Here is a 19,500-nt window from a genome sequence, read left to right on the forward strand (position 1 = left end):
GAGAAATGAAATTCATCCTCCACCATGAAGGGAGACAGGTCCTTTGGGAAAAAATGATAGTCAAAGATTAAATATAAACAGCCAAATTCTGGCCTCTGCTTTCACCAAACCTGCTTCCAAATGTAGGCTAGCATTTGAAATACAGCTGAACCCTGATATGTTCTTAAAAATTCAGCCTGGACAAACTCCAAAAGGCAAAATGAAGAAAGAGACAAATTGAACCCATTGAGAAGATGCGCTAAGTAGTCAGAAGGCTTTCAGTCCAAAATATGTATTTGGCTACATTGATTTAAACTATTTTAAAAGCAAAACTCCAGCAAACTTCTGATATTTCTACTTAATCTTAATTTTACATACCCCTTTAATATCTTCCTCTGGGATGCTATGTAATCGTGCATAGTAATACATGTGTTCTTCAACAGTCAACAAATCATCTAGAGCATCTTCTTGTGGACAGTATCCAAATTGTGACCGGTGTGCATCATCAATGTCATTCAAGGATCTGAGTTGCAAAAATTCTTTGTTAAGTCTGAAAGATTCTTAAAAGTGCTTAAAAGCTAACATAGTAAGAAGCCATGTGAAACACCTGTGTAAACATAAATAGTAGAAGGAGCAACATAGTTCCTGACATTGCTCTCTCATTGTATCTGTCTTCTGCACATCAGAGATTGCATCTGGATAAAACTACATTTATGAATAATCTTTTATTGACAGACTTACAAAGCATGATTTTATGTTGGCTTCAGTCAATTCACTGCATGAGTTTTGATCACTTTAATAACTTAACACATTCAATCTGTAAAATGCCAGTCTTCTTACTGGGTTTTATTGGAGGGTAGCCTAAGAGGAGAAGGCCACATTTTGATATCCATTTTGCATTTCCATTTTAAGGCCTCATTCTCAAGAGTGGCAGAAAAACACCAGGAGAGTCACTTGTGACTAAGCATCTCTCACATAATTATTCACCTGAGGTGGGAGACGAGCAACTGTGATTTGCAGTTCTTGTGAATTTATTAAAAACAATATTGTTGAATGAATTACTCTGAAATGCTATAATTTAACAAAACTTTGTTTTAAGCTTCACATGGCCTCAATCTCTATTTTATGGATAGAAAATGCATTACAATTCTATTTAGATTTCTTTTTAACATAAATTATTTTGTTCTATATTGGATTTATTTTCTCAGCTAAGTTGCTCCACTTTCATTGTGGAGAATGAATTTGTCCTCCATACCCAGTTTCATCTTGCATCAGCAGCCTTCCATCAGTTGGACCAATGTCTCCTGTCAGCATTTTAAAAATGGTGGTTTTCCCAGCCCCATTCACACCAAGCAAGCCAAAGCACTGAATTATGGAAGAAAAAGACCACATTATTTTTAAGGCATTTCCTTAAATAGATTTGAAAAACAAACATTCATATTATTCATAGTATTTGCAATTATAATAAAAGAAAATGTTTAAAAGAAACAAAATAGAAAGCCCAAGAGATATAGAAAACAGCATGTTTATGCACATTCATACATTAAATAGCTAAACAAAATATCAGCTTCAAAGCGGGGGGGGGGGGAGCAGAAGCATTCAGATAAATGCTTATCTTTTTTGCAATCCTCCCATCTAATCTCTTAAATGATTGAGTTCTATGCAGGAACAGTAGCCCTAATACAGAGTAAGATATCTGCCTTATGCAGTAGTTTTTCAATCACATGAAACATTTAAATGGTTAGGTTTATATGTTTTTGCTACTGCTGAATATAAGGAGAGCAAAGAGAAATGAGCAGGCTGTGTATACCTGATATGTCCAGGTGAATGCCTGAAGATGTCTCTTAAGCTGTGCACAATTTTTTGTAACTAACTACACACATTCCAAGAGTGTTTACCTCTCGTAATTTCCACTTTTGGTTTAATGACTTACCTCTCCTGCTGGGATTCCAATGTTGACATTTCTTACTGCTACAATCCTTCGGTAGGGAAGATGGTAGATTTTGGTAAGATTCTGGAGCTGCAACACATCACAATCTGACAAGCCCAATGTCACTCGTTCTTTTTCTGCTCGGACATCCTTGTCTTCCTCCCCAACAATGTCTTCAAGGTAGAGTGGAGACTTACCATGCAGTTTATTAAATAAGAATCTACCAAAAATTAAAATCAAATATATTAATATAAGCTTATTTTTAAATGTTTTATAAAATATTTGTTTTGTTTTTTATGAATTTTTTGCAGAAGCTTTTTAAAACTTCAGTGGTTCAATGCTAGTCAATATACAGAATAGAACAGAACAGAATATTCTTTATTGGCCTAGGATGATTGGACACACAAGGAATTTGTGGTGTTTGCATAAGCTCTCAGTATACATATAAGCAACAGACCAACAAATAAATCAGATGCTTCCATCTACTGCTGAAACTTGGTAGGTCTTAGGCTTAGACTGAACGATTATTCTACTCTGCAGCCCAGATGAGATTAAACAAAACAACTACTTGCTTAAATTGTTTTGTGGATCAAGAACTGTGATTAATTTCCCTCTTGTTTCTGGCATTTTGGCACTGTAATAAAGCAATTCTTTAATCACATTTATCTGATGCAGAAAAGAGATTGTTGCCCCTTCACTGCAAAATAGATCAACATGTACTTGACAGTTACTGTTACTACATAATCTTAATTTAATAATAAGCCTAACCAGTTTAACAAAGCATTTTATAAAAACCTGTTAAAACAATAAATTACAGCAAGTTTATATCATGCAACTTACTTCTTATCAATCCCTAATTTTATTTGTAATTTTGGAATTTCCACATATATTTATGGTTACTTACTGTAATATTTTATTCAATATTTTCTGAATTGTTCCATCATCAAGCAAGAGGCGGACTGTAAAAAACAGAGTTCCCTGAATGAACATCCCAAGCAGTTTGGATGTTGTCCTGTCCAGTTCAAATGTTTTATCAGGGTAAACCACTCCATAGGCTTTCAAAAAACCCATCAAGGCATTATACTGAGATAATTCAATTAACCCATAACCAAAGCAGAATTGTGGGAATATTAGGAAAATATGTCTCAATGTTTCTGCAAGATCATGCAGGTTCTGAAAGAAATAAAGATTCTTTGGTCATTATATTTTTGTAGTTACAAAATTACTTTTTTTAAAAAAACCTTTATAACAGGTTGTGTTATAGCACATTGCTGACTCATATTCATATGTGATGCTATATTTATTCTTTTCATGCAAATCATTAGCAAGCCACATATGGGGTATACCTGGTCATTTCTGTCAGTTCCATTTAGTCTGAATGTTTCTTAAACACTGAAACAAAACACATTACTTGAGAAGGAATCTGGCTAAGATAGAATTGTTGGTTCTTTGGATTTTAAAACTTTATTTTTCTTGATACAACCTCAAATAGAGTTTCTCTTTATTGCATATCACATTGTAATACACATTCATATGTGAAGCTATATTTATCCAAAACCCTTTTCGTGAAAATCATTATCAAGCCACATAAGGAGTAACTGTTGTTTCTGTCCTCTGGGATATTACTATTGGTATTCTACCCTATTTTATATAATCTGGAAAATTAATGAAAAATTTCATTATATGTTAGTGTCAATTACATGCTGTCGGACTTCCGGTGGCGACGCCGCACCGATGGCTGCTTTCTTTTGGCTGCCTGTCCTGGGATTTCGTGAAAAGCATGCCGTCCCGCGGCTTGGAAACCTCCCCCTTGGGTGAAGAGGGTGAGAAGAGTTTCCCTCGGGTAGAAGTAGAGCTCCCCTTAATTATTTGGGGGTCAGAGGGTGAGAGCTCCCTCGGAGCCCAAGGCTTTCTCCCTACCCAGGACACCTTTGCCCCGAGCTTAGGAGCGAAGCAAGACGCCGCATCCACATCTGCTATTTAAAGTGACTTGTGAGTAATTTAAAAGCAGACAGAGCTGACCAGGAGAAGTTAAAATTACAAGTGCTGGAAACTTTAACCCGGGGAGAATTAATCTTCTCCATATTTTAATTTGATTTAAAGGGGAAAAATGGAGCCAGAATGCTATTTCTTTGTGTGAAAGGACAGTGTCAAGAAAAAGATACATTTGGCAACAAAGTTTAAACAACGTAAAGGACTTTGTGTATTCAAGAGTTTTTCTTTTTTCTTTTCTAAAAGAAAGAATTCTTATAGAATATTCTTTTCTTTTTTCTGGGACTTTGTTTTTACTTTCTTTTTTTAACTGCTGATTTTGTGGAAGGAGAAGTGGATTTTTATAAGCAGAAAAATGGCTTCAAAGTGTTTGGGAATTTCTGCTGTTTCTAAAAGTACAATCTCCTCTCCTGTAACACAACCTGCAGTGCAATCTACAGCTAAGCCTAAATCCCCTCCACCTTCTCCCCCACCACCGGCATTTACGCTTAAAGATATTCAAGATGCTTTAAAGCAAGCAACACAAGAAATAAAGGAGGAGATGGCTGATCTCCTTGACAGTAAAATGAAGGAGGAGATGGCTGACCTCCTTGAGAATAAAAATAGAGAGATGAGGGAAGACATACTGCTTGCACTTCAAGGATTGGCTACACATATTGAACGCTTGGATGACCGGGTTGATGAAGTTGTGGAAAATACTGAAAAAATAGAAAGCAGATTTGTTAAAGTTGAAAATAAGATTGATAGAACAGAGGACAAAGTGACCATCTCACAATATAAAGACATGGAATTTGCGTTGCAAATAAGAGGACTAAAGGAGGATCCACGAGAAGATTTGCAAGAGGAGGTGGCAAAAGCTATAGCTCCCATTTTGGGATATAAACCTGAGGAGTTATCAAGAGAGATGGATAAGATATTTAGGGTCAATTCTTGGATTGCGAGGCAGAAAATTTTTCCCTGAGATGTGGTTATTTATTTTTCTAGGAGATCACTTCGAAATGCAATTATTCAGGCTTTTTACCAACAGATTCCAAATTGCAGATCAAAATATTATAATCTTAAAAGAAATACCTCCAAAAATTCTTAGAAAAAGAAAAGATTTTGCTTTTTTTGTCTAAGGAGCTTAAAAATCGACAGGTCCAGTTTAGATGGGAGATACCTATTGGAATAGTGGTGAATTATGCAGAGACACGATATAGAATTAATACAATTTCAAAGTATAAAAAGATTTTTATACTTATGTCCTGAAAGCAGGTTCACCACCATCTCCACGACCTAAGAGAATAGAAGAAAGGTTGGAAGATAAACAACCAGTTGAAGGTGCAATGTCACTGGTTGTTGGAGATTTACCGCAGGCTGAACCTATTGAACAGAGTTTGGTGTTAAAGGATGACCCAAAGGAACAGAGGATAACTCGGGCAGTGTATAGATGTAAAGAAAAGGAGCAGAAACAGAAGGCCGATTCTGGACCAACAACACAAGGTCCGGTTATTACAGAGCCTGTGGGAGGGGCACGACCAAAGAGATCAACGGCAGATCTTCAGGCAGGGTTCCAGAGGCTTCAGGCCACTAAGGATGGCAAAGCTTTTGACATGGAATGTTAATGGCCTGAATTCACCACAAAACAGAAAGTAAGTATTTCACTACCTGAAACAACATAAAAATGACATTGCTTGCTTACAAGAAACTCATATTGCTGCAAAAGATCAAAAGTATGATTAATTCTCAGTTGGGATCACATTTTATAGCTTCTGCCCCAGATAAAAAAGGGGGAGTGGTTATTTATTTAAGAAGAGACTTATCGGCTAGATTAATTGAATCTGTTACACAAGGAAGATATGTTATTATTGAATTAGTGTTACAAGGCAAGAAAGTTCTTATTATTGGATTATATGCCCCTAATCAACAGCAAAATAAGTTTTATAAGTTTTTACATCACAAACTGATTCAATTGGATTACAAATCTTATTATGATGGGTGACTGGAATGGTGTTTTGGACTCAAGTAAAGACAAGAAGGGATCTTTTAAAAATTCTCCTAATCATTCTAAATTGCCTAAAGTTTCTTTTTATTTGAAAGATGACTTGCAACTAAGAGATATCTGATGGAAACGGAATGTGGTAGATAGAGACTTTACTTTTTTTCCAGATAGGCATCAATCGTTTTCCAGAATTGATTTTTTTATTGAAAAGTTTTACAATACATTTTTAAGACAAAAAAAGAAACAAAGAAAAGAAAAAAACCCTCCTCTCCCTCCCCTCTCCCCAACCCACCCCTCCCCCTCCCCGACTTCCCAGAGCTAAATACAGGGTATAGTATTACAAACATAAGCTAAAATATGCTAACAACCCAAAAATAAAATATTAAATTCTGTCGCACTTTAACTCTCCATAGTCATCATATTGCTAACAAATAACAAATAACTAATTATACATCATATAAAACCACTACTTATTCAAATGCTAAATGAAACTTTTTAGTCCCATATTTATTCTGAATATATTCACTCCATCTTCTCCATTCCACAATATATCTCTGTTGCGATTGTTCTTTCAAATATGCTGAAATCTTCACCAGTTCCGCCAAGTTAGAAACTTTAAAAGTCCACTCTTCTATAGTCAGCAGTTCCTCCTTCTTCCAATATTGTGCTACTAAAAGTCTCACTGCCGTGATTAGATTCAACATCAATTTAGTGTCTATAACAGTAGTATCTGTAATAATACCCAACAAAAACAACTGCGGAGAAAACTTTATCCTTTTCTTAAATATTTTTTGTATATTCCACCAAATTTTAATCCAAAAAGCTTTGACTTTTTTACAAGTCCACCATATATGAAAATACGTTGCGTCCTCACAACCACACCTCCAGCATTTGTCCTGACAATTCGGGTACATACTTGCTAGTTTTTTAGGATCTAAATGCCACCTATAAAACATTTTATAAAATTTATCTCTTAAATTTTGGGCCTGTGTAAATTTTACATTTCTAACCCAAATCTTTTCCCAAGTATCCATTGTTATAACCTCATGAAAATTCTGGGCCCACTTTATCATACAATCTTTAACAAGTTCCGTTTCTGAGTCAATTTCTATCAATGCATTATATATCCTTCTTATATGTGCTTGACCTTGATCTCGAATTTGTTTTACCAAATTTTCATTGGTTATCGAGAAACCAACTTTCTGATCCTCTTTCCATCTTGCCTGTAACTACCCATACTGGAACCAAGTTTGTACAATCTTTTCTTCTTTTAAAATATTATATGGCTTTAATTGCCACACATTCCTTTCTAACCTTAAAATTTCCTTATACGTAGTCTCATCATGTTTAAATCCAACGTGTATATTTTCTATTGCATGTTTAGGTATTGTCCAGATTGGTATCTTATAATTTAACTTATGTCTATATTTTTCCCAAGCTCGCAACAGAGCATACCTTAATATATGTATCTTAAACACATTATCCACCTTCTTGTCATACAATAGATATGCATGCCAGCCAAATAACAAGTCATAACCCTCAAGATTTAATAATCTCCCTTGTGTTAAATTAAACCAATCAATTATCGATGATAAAGCAGCAGCCTCATAATATAATTTAAAATTAGGCATTTTAAGACTACCTCTTTCGCGCGTGTCTTGCATTATCTTAAATTTAACTTGTGGCTTTTTCCCTGCCCAAACAAATTTATTAATGCCTTTTTGCCATTCCTCCAAATTTAAATCCTTTTTAAGTATAGGTATCATTTGAAACAAAAATAAAAACATTCATTTTCACTGCTGCGATTCTTCCCAGTAAAGATAATTGTAGTTTTTTTCCAATTATCTAATTCTTTTTGTGTTTTTGTTCATAATTATTCTTATATAACTTCACATATGAAGCTGACAAATAAACCCCCAAATATTTAGTCTTTTTAACTATTTCAAATCCCGTTAACTCTTCTAGAACAACCTTTTGTTCTATAGTCATGTTCTTAGACAGTATTTTAGTTTTTTGTGTATTTATCTTAAATCCAGAAACTTTCCCATATAACATTATTATCTCCATCAACTCTACAACTGAGTAAGTCAGTTGACTTACTGTAATAACCAGGTCGTCCACAAACACTCTCAATCTATAATCCTGATCTCTTATTTTAACTCCCTTAATTTTATTTGAATCTCGTATTTTAATCAATAATATTTCCAATGTTAACACAAACAGTAAGGGTGATAACGGACACCCCTGTCTTGTACCCTTTTCAATATTACATGTTTCTGTCAAACTACTATTAACTATTATACAAGCTGTTTGCTTCTGATATATTGCCTTAATAGGTTGTAAGAATTTTTCCCCAAACTCCATTTTCTCTAATACTTTCACCAAAAATTTCCAGTCCAATTGATCAAAGGCTTTTTCAGCATCCAAAAAAAATCAGCGCTGCGGAGACCTGATTATTCCTTTCCAAGAATTCCAGTAAATCTACAATATGTCTCACATTATTCTTCATTTGTCTACCGCTTATAAATCCAGTTTGATCACTATGAATCACTTGCTGCATTACCTTCATTAATCTATTAGCTAAAATTTTTGCAAATATCTTATAATCAGTATTTAAAAGCGATATTGGTCTATAGTTTTTGGCTTGGGTAACATCTTGATCTTCCTTCGGAATCAACGAAATAAAAGCTGTTTTCCATGATAGAGGCACTTCTCCTCCCAATTGAATTGTCCTAAACAATTCTCTTAAAGTTTCCACCATTTCTGACTGTAAAGTTTTATAATAGACGGCAGTCAAACCGTCAGTTCCCGGTGCCTTACCCACCTTTAATTGCTTAATTGCTAAAAAAATTTCTTCATCACTTATCAATTGATTCAACCCTTCCTTTTGTTCTTGTGTAAGAACAGGAATATTAAGTTCCTGCAAATATCCATCTATGTCTGCATCTCGAATCTTATCTCTAACATACAACTTAGAATAAAAATCAACAAAAGCCTTTTAAATAAGATTTTGCTGGTACACTACTTTACCCTTGTATTCTATTATATCTATATTGCATGCTCTCTGTTTCTTCCTTAACAAATAAGCTAACCATCTACCCGGTTTATTAGCATTACAAAAAGTATTATGTCTAGCATACGAAGGGGGGCGGAGCCAAGATGGTGGAGAGGCAGCAAAGGCTGTAAAGAGCTCCTCCAAAAGTAAAGGTCTAGCATACCGTAAGTTAGTTGCCACTTGATCTGCCATCAACATATCAAACTGACCTCTTAGTAAAATAATTACCTCTTTAGTCTTCCCATCAGATGGATTCAGAATTAAAGCCTTTTCTTTTTTCTTAATTTCCTCCTCTAATTCTTTCCTCCTAAATTCCAATTTACGTCTATGTTTATTGTTCAAATATATTAACACTCCTCTCATATAAGCTTTACTTGCATCCCAAACCATCTCCATAGGAGTACCTTTATGCATATTAATTTTAAAAAATTCTTTCATCTGTTTTTTACACTCTTCCACATTTTCCTGATATGTAAACAAGTTTTCATTTAATCGCCAAGACCGTCTGTCTCCATTATCTTTTTCTATCTCCAACCATACTGGACTATGATCAGATATAGTTCTTGGACAAATCTTGATCTTCTTAATCCTAGAAAAAAATCATTAGTAATTAATACAAAGTCAATCCTTGAAAAAGATTGATGCCTATCAGAGGAAAAAAGTAAATTCTTTTTCTTGCAAGTTCCTTTCTCTCCACACACCTCTCAATTCCAAGTCATCCTTCATCTCAAAAAATGATTTAGGCAGTCTAGCATGACTTGGCGTACTTCTAAAAAGGCCTCTTTTGTCCATTTGTACATCCAAAACGCCATTCCAATCTCCCATAAAAATACAAGATTTGTAATCCCACTGGATAATCTTACTGTGTAATAATTTGTAAAAATCTCCTTGCTGTTGGTTAGGAGCATATAATCCAACCAAAAGTATTTTCTTGCCTTCTGTTAATAGTTCAATTATAATATATCTTCCTTGTTTATCTGCTTCAAGTAAAGTAGCTGTTAAAGTATTCTTAACGTAAATAACAACTCCGTTTTACTTGTCAGGAGCAGAGGCAATAAACTGTGTGCCCAACCTAAAGTTTGTCAGGTACTTTTGATCAGCTGCTCGAATATGTGTTTCCTGTAAGCAAATAACATAATTTTTAAATTGCTTTAGATATTGAAATACTTTCTTTCTTTTATGTGGTGAATTTAAACCATTAACATTCCAGGTTAGAAGCTTTGTCGCCATCATTTGTGACCTGAAGCTTTTGGATCGCCTCTTCCAAAATCACCTGCACTCTCTTCGGCTTCACTCCTCCCACTGCTTCACTATAAGTAGGTTTTTGAGATGTAGTCATGACTCTCTGTTGTTCTTGCTCTTGTCTCATTCGTCTGGCTGCAGCGTGTGTCATTCTTTGGTCTCTGACCTCCTCCATTGGTACTGAAATCTGATCCACTCCTGTAGTTTGCTGGGATTCTCCATCTTTCAGCTGCGTAGCTCCTTCAGCACCTTGTATACTCTCCCTTCGTAGCTGATGCTCTCCTTCACCATACCTCCTTTTAAATTCCGTGGATGGTGGGGGGCCTGCCTTCAAAATATTAGCATAAAAATCTCGTGCCTGTAAAACTGTGTTAAGGCGGTATCTCGTGCCTGCATGCATCACCACCATACCTACTGGAATCTCCCATCTGAACTGGATATCCCGTTTCCTTAATTCTTCTGCCAAAAAAGCAAATTCTTTCCTTCTCCTTAAAATTCTTGGAGGGATCTCTTTCAAAATTAAAACTTCTTGTTCAGCAACTGTAAATTTGTTATTATAAAAAGCTTGAATAAGCTTATTTCTAATTGCTCTTTTCGTAAAATAAACCACCACATCTCTAGGTAGCTTCCTTTGTCTTGTAATCCAGGAATTAACACGGAATATTTTATCTATATCCACCATAATATCTTCTGCTGAACGCCCCAGAATCTGTTCAAGAGCTTCTGAAAGTACTTTTTTCAAATTTTCCTTAGGATCTTCTTTCAAACCTCTGATTCTCACAGCGAACTCCATCTCACGGTACTGCACCAATGTTAAATCATCATCAATCTTATCCATCACAGTTTCAGCATCCATCATTTTGGCATCTAATCTCATATTATTTTGGCTACGTTCTTCCACTCTCTCATCCAAATGTTCAATGCAATCAGCGAGCCCTTGAAATGCAACCAAAATATCTGCCCTTATTTCTGTATTCTTCTCCTCAATAAGCTCAGCTATTTGTTGAGATTGTTTTTTCAAAGCCTCTTGCAAAGCATCCTGCAAATCTTTTATTGTTAAAACTGGTGTGGGTGTGGGTGCCGGGGGAGGAGGCATCAAAGCCTGTAATGAAGATTGCTGAACTGGCGAGGCCCCCGCACTTCTAGGAACTTTAGTTGGTTTGGTAGCCATTTTGGCACCACTTAGTTCTATTGCGCACTTTCACTTTCCGCACCATTTGCAACTTTTCCACAAAGTAGTCTGAGTTAAAGTTCAAATACTTGCTATTACAGCATTCTCCTGCACAGCTCTGCATCCAAGTAATCCCCAATTCCCTCTCGATGGCAGGGATGGTTGCAGCGTCCTGCTCTGCTCCAAAACCTTGGAGCAGAGGCGTCCCGGAGTCTGGAGCAAACTCAGGCTTCGGGGGGGCTCACACCCTTCAGCCACCAGAGTTTAAACTCTGGCGATCTAGGAGAGCTCTACCCCTGCCTGGGCGCTCACCCCCTCTTCTTCTCCCGAGGAGCAGGTTTCCGAGCCACCAAACAGCTGATCATCGCTGTTTTTGGCGGCTCTACGGAGACAATGGGGCTGACAGCTGAAATGGCTGCCATCAACGGAGCCTTGCCACTGGGAAGCACCCAGAATTGATTTTTTTTAATTACTACTGATCTTTTCTCCAGGATCAAGAATGTTAAGATTTTTCCTAGAACATTGTCAGATCATAGCCCTGTATGGTTGGAGTTATTCGCTGAAGATGTGAACAGAAGATCTTGGAGACTGAATGAAAACTTATTTAGATATGAGGTGCTTTCGCAGAAATGTAGAGAACATTTGAAAGAATTTTTTGCTTTGAATATGCATAAAGGTACATCTATGGAAATGGTTTGGGATGCTAGTAAAGCTTATATGAGAGGGGTTTTGATTCACATGAATAATGGACATAGGCGTAAGCAGACGTAAAAACGTAAAGAGCTTGAAGAAGAGATTAAATTGAAGGAGAAAGCTCTTATTTTGAACCCATCAGATAAGAGATTAAGGGTTTCCATAAATTTGTTGAAAGAGCAATTTAATATGTTAATGGCTGATCAGGTTGCAACTAATTTGCGCTATGTGAAACATAATACGTTTTGTAATGCAAATAAGCCTGGCAGGTGATTGGCTTATCAATTAAGGAAGAAACAGAAATTGTGTATTATAGAGAAAATAGAATATAAAGAGGTATATCAACAAAAGTTGATTAAAAAGAGTTTTTTAGATTTTTATACAAAATTATATGCTAGTGAAAATATACAAGCTTTAGATATAGATAAGTATTTACAGGAATCACATTTTCCTAGACTTTCAAATGAACAATGGAAGGAGATGAATCGTTTAATTACCTCTGAGGAAATCATTTTAGCAATTAAGCAGTTAAAAGTGGGTAAGGCTCCTGGTACAGATGGATTATCAGCAATTTATTATAAAATATTATTTGCAGAGATTATAGAACCATTAAAGGAATTGTTTAATAATATCCAGTTTGGAGGAGAAGTGCCTCCGTCTTGGAGACGGGCTTTTATATCGCTGATTCCAAAGGAGGACCAAGACCTTACCCAGCCCAAGAATTATAGACCTATATCACCATCAGGTACAATTAATCCATTAAGAAAAATAGCAATAATTCTGGCTGCCAGCTTTTTGGTTATTGACTCAAAATACTGTCACTGAATACATATTTATATCCTACTAAACTTCCCTAGGGACACGGTGGCTCAGTGGGTTAGGACACTGAGCTTGTCGATCAGAAGGTCGGCAGTTTGGCGGGTCGAATCCCGAGTGCCGCGTAACAGAGTGAGCGCCTGTTACTCGTCCCAGCTTCTGCCAACCTAGCAGTTCGAAAGCACGTAAAAAATGCAAGTAGAAAAATAGGGACCACTACGGTGGGAAGGTAACAGCGTTCCATGCACCTTTGGCATCTAGTCATGCCGGCCACATGACCACGGAGACGTCCTCAAACAAGCGCTGGCTCTTCGGCTTTGAAACGGAGATGAGCACCAGCCCCTAGAGTTGGAAATGACTAGCACGCATGTGCGGGGGAACCTTTACCTTTACCTATCACTTTTGAATACAGATTATAAGATTTTTCCCAAAATATTAGCAAATAGATTAATGCAAGTTTTGAAACAAATGATTCACAGTGATCAGTCTGGATTCATCACTGGAAGATATATGAAATATAATGTAAGACAAATTGTTAATTTAATTGAGTATTTGGAGAAGAACAACCAAGTCCCTGCGGCATTGATATTTTTGGATGCTGAAAAAGCTTTTGATCAGTTGAATTGGCAATTTTTATTTAGGGTTGTTGATAAAATGAATTTTGGGGGTAAATTTTTACATTCTCTTAGGGCTATATATCAACAACAATCAGCACAAATTATAATTAATGGGGGATTATCAGAGGCATTTAAAATTGAAAAAGGCACAAGACAGAGATGTCCCCTATCACCATTGTTTTAACATTGGAGATTTTATTGATTAAAATTCGTGAATCAACTATAATAAGGGGAATAAAAATAAAACAGAATGATTATAGGTTAAGAGCTTTTGCGGATGACTTGGTTGTGACATTATCTCAACCGACTCAATCGGTTATAGATTTGATGGAAATTATAACTCAATATGGAAAAGTTTCTGGTTTTAAGGTAAATAATAATAAGACTAAAATATTATCTAAAAATATGACTATGAATGAAAAGGAAATGTTAATAAAATTGACAGGTTATGAAATAGTGAAAAAGGTTAAATATTTGGGAGTATATATTACAGCCTCTAATGTGAAATTATATAAGTATAACTATGAGACATTATGGTTAAAAGTACAAAAGGATTTAAATAATTGGAAAAAACTACAATTATCTTTGCTGGGGAAAATTGCAGCTGTTAAAATGAATGTTTTACCAAAGTTTCTCTTTTTGTTTCAAATGATACCTATATTGAAAAAGGATGCTAATTTGGATGAATGGCAGAAGGGTATTAATACATTTATCTGGGCGTGAAAAAAACCAAGAGTTAAACTTAAGATTTTACAAGACGCACGGGAAAGAGGAGGACTTAAGGTGCCTAATTTGAAATTATACTATGATGCGGTGGTTTTGACACTGGTTAGTGATTGGCTTAACTTAACAAATAAAAGAATACTTTATCTTGAGGGATGGGACTTATTATATGGGTGACATGCATATTTAATTTATGATAAAAAAGTTGACAAGGTTTTTAAATCTCATATTTTAAGAAGTGGAAAAAGTATTATTATAAGTTAAATTATAAAATACCAATTTGGGGGATTCCTAGACACGCGATAGAGGGTGTATCTATGGGTGTGAGTTTGGATATGATTTCTTATAAGGAATTACTTAGATTGGTAGGGAATGATTGGCAATTAAAGTCGTTAGGTGAGTTAAAACAAGAAAATATTGTACAGTCCTGGTTCCAGTATACTTAATTGCAAGCTAGGTGGAAGTTAGATCAGAAGGTTGGCATTACATTAACGGATGAAAATTTGGTAAAACAGGTCAAAGATCAAAACCGAGTGCATATAAAGAGAATTTACAATGCTTTAATAGAATTGGATTCGGAAATGGAATTAGTTAAAGATTGTATGGTAAAGTGGGCTCAAAATATTCAAGAACCGATCCCATAGGATATATGGGAGGTAATTTGGGTTAGAAATGTAAAATTTACCTAGGCCCAAAATTTAAGAGAAATTTTTTATAAAATGTTTTATAGATGGCATTTGGATCCTGAAAGGTTGTCTTGTATGTATCCTAATTTACAGCCCAAATGTTGGAGATGTGGCAGTTTGGATGCTACTTATTTTCATATGTGGTGGACTTGTAGTAATATAAAAGCTTTTTGGATTAAAATTTGGTGGAATATTCAAAAGATTTTTAAGAGAAAGATAAAGTTTACTCCACAACTATTTTTATTGGGTGTTATTACAGATTGTGATACTAAAGAAATTAACTTGATGTTGAACTTGATAACAGCTGCAAGGTTATTGGTAGGGCAATATTGGAAGAAGGATAGTTTGCCTACTATAGAAGAATGGACGTTTAAAGTGTCAAATTTAGCAGAAATGGCTAAGATTTCTGCTTATCTGAAGGATCATTCTCAAGAAAGATACATTTCAGTCTGGAGAAGATGGATAGATTATATTCAGAATAAATATGGGACTAAAAAGTTCCATCTAGCCTATGAATAAATTTTAGATGGTTATTATTACTAGTAGATTATTATAGTGGAATTTTTATTAATTTTAATTATATTATTATTATTATTAGTATTGTTTAATAAGTTGGATATTAACTTGTTTATGTTTTTATTATTATTATGTCTATTTTTATTTTGTGTATTTATGTTAAAGTGGAGTTAAAGCGCATTATGAACTTGGTTATCTATACAGTTTGTTAATGTTAGTTAGATTATGATTATTATATTTGTAACCCTGTACTCAGCTCTGGGAAGTGAGGGAGGGAGAGGGGGATGGTTTTGGGTGGGTTGGTTTTGGGAATTATATTGTAACCTTTATAAAACTTTTTAATAAAAAAAATTACATGCTGTCAAGCTTATTACCTTATCAGTAGCTTTTTCTTGGGAAAGTAAAAAAACAACTGAATGAGTGATGATTGTGTTGACACCAAAGAATAAATTGATACAGACGTAAACAATAAAGGCCATCCCAGTTTCCTTGAAGATTCCAGCCAGTAAGTACATCCATGAAAATGTTGAATATCTGCAGATCATGAAAAAGCACAAGCAGAATAAAGCAAGCAATTCAGAATAGCAAAGTACTTAATTGGCTTCTAGTCCAATTTGTCTGTGAAATAAAAGCTAGAAATAAAAGGGGTCTGTTTTATTCATCTTTTCTTGATAATAACTTAAGATTTATAAATTGTCTGCTGTTGTCATGAATTTTTAATGTAATTAGAAAAGATAAATTATCTTATTTTGGAGCTAATTTAGTTGCCAAGGTTCTACATTAATTTGAGAACCATAATTTATTATTATATTCATTTATTTGTTCCTTCCTACTCAGATAGACATGCAAGGCAATATATACTTACTATCCAAGAGAAAAACAAAGCATTTCCTTCTCTCTATATATTTCTCCTTTGAGCTGAGGTCAACAACTTCTTGGTATTCCTATACTTTTTCTTGACCACACTATTAACAAGGTTTGTCAGCATATTTTTTCAACATCCAAGTTTAGCTTTCAGCTGTTATTATTTCTCAGTGATCTCCCACCCCCAGTTCTGACCTAGTCAGTGATCTCCCATACCCAGTTCTGACCTAGTCCCAATAGAGCTGCAAGGGACCTTGGAGGTCTTCTAATCTAACCCCTGCTCAAGCAGGAGACCTTATGCCATTTCAGATAGGTGGCTGTCCAGTGTCTTAAGAACCTCCAGTGATGAAGCACCTACAACTTCTGAATGCAACCTTTTCCACTGGTTAATTGTCCTCACTGTTAATTCCAGGTTGCTTCTCTCCTTGAGTAGTTTCCATCCATTGTTTTTTGTCTTGCCTTCTGGTGCTTTGGAAAATAAGTTTACCCCTTCCTCTTTGTGGCAGCCCCTCAAATACTGGAATACTGCTATCATGTCATCCCCTAATCCTTTTCTCTAGACTGGCCAAATCCAATTCCTGCAACCGTTCTTCATATGTTTTAGTCTCCAGGCCCTTAAGCATCTTATTTGCTCATATTTGCACTTTTTCCCAAAGTCTCAACATCTTTTTTGTAACATGGTGACCAAAACTGGATGCAGTTTTCCAGGTGTGGTCTTACTAAGGCTTTATAAAGCAGTACTAATACTTCACATAATTTTGATTCTATGCCTCTGTTTATACAACTGAGGATTTATTAGCTTTTTTGGCTGCTGCTGCACACTACTCAGCATTTTGAAATCCATGAAATTCATCCTGGTATTGCTTCATAGCTGGGTATAGTCATGCATTTAGATAGATAAAGAAGGTTAATAGCTACAATGGGCACACATAAAGAAACAAAGAAAAGCAAGTAAAACACTGCATTAATTATAACTTTCTACCTTAAAATTAAAAACAAAATCAAGAAAATAAAAAAATGCAGATCAACATGAGAACAAAATTTACTTCTCAGAGCCTAATGTAGCCACATTTTGCCTAGCAATTACACAGTTTATAATTTTTTATTCTTTTTTTAGTTTTGCTTCCATTTTATAATGAAACTTTTTATTTGTTCTGTCTGCATGTTCTATCTGAGCAACAGTGTATATAGGTGCCTTACTATATCATCTTGATTCTGTACAAGCATTTCAAATTCTGACCATTTTTCTTATAGGCCCTCCATTATTTCCGAGGTCATTTTCTATTCTTCCAGCAATGTGTAGATACATCAACCATGGTATGTTCTGATCTTCTGAAGTAGTTGTTGCTGTGTCTTTAATCTATTGATGGGGTGTACATGGATCATATCTGTATATGTAATTCTACTTTTCCTATATAGTTATCTCTGACATGAAAAGCATTTAGAGAAAACTAGTGGTGAAATTGTTGAATTTATTTTTCTCGTAGGCTTCCATATTTTATTATGTTTTGTCTTATAATACAGCCTTTTAATTTTTTGTGTTCTTTCATAATCCTATACCATTAAGTAGACTGGCTTCTTTTTACTACATGCCTTATTTCTAGAGTGGGTTGGTTGATTTTTATTTACCCTCTTTTATGCTTTGTTTATGACTAGTTACTTAAAACTGATTTTTTAAAATTACTTTTTAAAATAAGTAATTTAAATAGCTCTGTTCAAACTAGAATTGGAGATTTAGTTCAAATTGAATCAAGCTGTCCAAATCCTTACCCAAATAAAAGAAGAAGCAGGAATACAGCCAACAGGTTTTTGTCATTGAAGAAAGCTGGTATCTGAAAAGCTGAAATAACTCCCACTGAAAGTATAACAGGCACCAGAAAATAAACCTGTAGAATGTTCATAAATACAGTTGATTATCACAAACTAAATACTGTTTATTATAATATCATATATAAAAAACATATGGATAAAATGTGGCTTAAGTTGAATGAGAAAAAAAACTTCCCTTCATAGAATATAAATACAGTAGCATCCATTTTTACTTTAAGAATAATTACCATTCCCCATTGTTTGCTCAGTCATCATCATAGAATTGTATTGGATTGATTTGAAAAACTGGATTTTCTTCCAACTATGGAAATGTTAGTAATAAAGGAAGAAAAAGGATTATTTAAAGGCCTTAGAAAGCAATGGCTATAGAAAGCTTTAATCTGGAGACAAACGACATTTCTAAGATAGCTCAAAGCAATTTGAAAGAAGTGGTATATTTCAGAAGGATGAAGGCTATTTGTGTCTGCTAGTTGAACTTATTTTGAAATAGTACTGTTGTGTATTAATGTAATTTCATATGGGCAGTTATAAAAGGTTAACTTGTTGTCAATTCAAATCCTTAGCTGTCTGTCTAGCATTTTGCAAGCTTGTGTTTTGGGCAGAAATATTCACTTTGAACTCATTGGTTGCCGCCTAGCGGCCGTCCGTATAAATAAATGTTAGAGCTGCTTCTGTGTTAATGGAATAAACGAGCTGTTACTTTCCTCTCCAGTCTCTTCAATGCTTCACCAATCTCAGTTTACAACAAGTACAGTCTGCCAGCCAGAAAGAAAAATGTATTAATCAACATAAACCACAGTCCCTTCTCAAGTATTTTTTGAATTACTCATGCATAGTGTGTCAGCTCTTCCATAATAATTATTTTGTTACTATTTTTACAAGTCCAACCTAGAAAAAAGTACAATAATATAAAGTACATTTTAAATTGTAGAGCAGGACAAGACTGTATCACTCTGCAGACAGCTTAAAGAGATGATTTTTATTACATTTTACATATCATTTTATGAAGTCAGTTAGATATGAAATGGAAGCAATAATTGGAAACAAAATGTTTGTGAGAAGATTATTAAAAACAATTAAGTTTACATTTAAAAATGATGATATTGTGGTTTTTACAGAAAAGCTAAATTCTGTAAAGCCTTTGAATTTATGTTGATATATATTTATTTGAAAATATTTATAAATCACCACATATACAAGATGGAATAGAATCAGTCAAAATAATAAAATAGCTAAGCTGCTAAGAATATTTTCTATGTGACATGTTTACAACCTTTTTTTTTCAATTCTAGGTATCTGATTTCCTGAAATAAACCGCCTCTTAGATGTGCTTAGGCTAGTAGCCCTAAATTTTCCTTAGGTTAGGATAAATTAATAATTAGGACACTTTAATCCTTGAGATTCA

The 19,500-nt window shown here is 34.8% G+C and overlaps 1 protein-coding gene across 1 annotated transcript in view; it reads right to left on the reverse strand.

The window, feature by feature from the left end:
- ABCA12 (ATP binding cassette subfamily A member 12) overlaps positions 1–19,500 on the reverse strand; it is a gene marked incomplete at its 5' end in the record, with an annotated part of 277,161 nt that overhangs the window by 28,520 nt on the left and 229,141 nt on the right. Inside the window, 6 exons of the mRNA XM_081312657.1 lie at positions 358–502; positions 1,235–1,344; positions 1,913–2,129; positions 2,814–3,082; positions 15,776–15,935; positions 18,036–18,151. Of these exons, the coding sequence (XP_081168783.1) occupies positions 358–502; positions 1,235–1,344; positions 1,913–2,129; positions 2,814–3,082; positions 15,776–15,935; positions 18,036–18,151 (1,017 nt within the window). The remainder of the gene's footprint in view (positions 1–357; positions 503–1,234; positions 1,345–1,912; positions 2,130–2,813; positions 3,083–15,775; positions 15,936–18,035; positions 18,152–19,500) is intronic.

This window comes from Vipera berus (assembly GCF_964194415.1).
Source record: "Vipera berus genome assembly, chromosome: 1".
NCBI classification, from domain to species: domain Eukaryota; kingdom Metazoa; phylum Chordata; class Lepidosauria; order Squamata; family Viperidae; genus Vipera; species Vipera berus.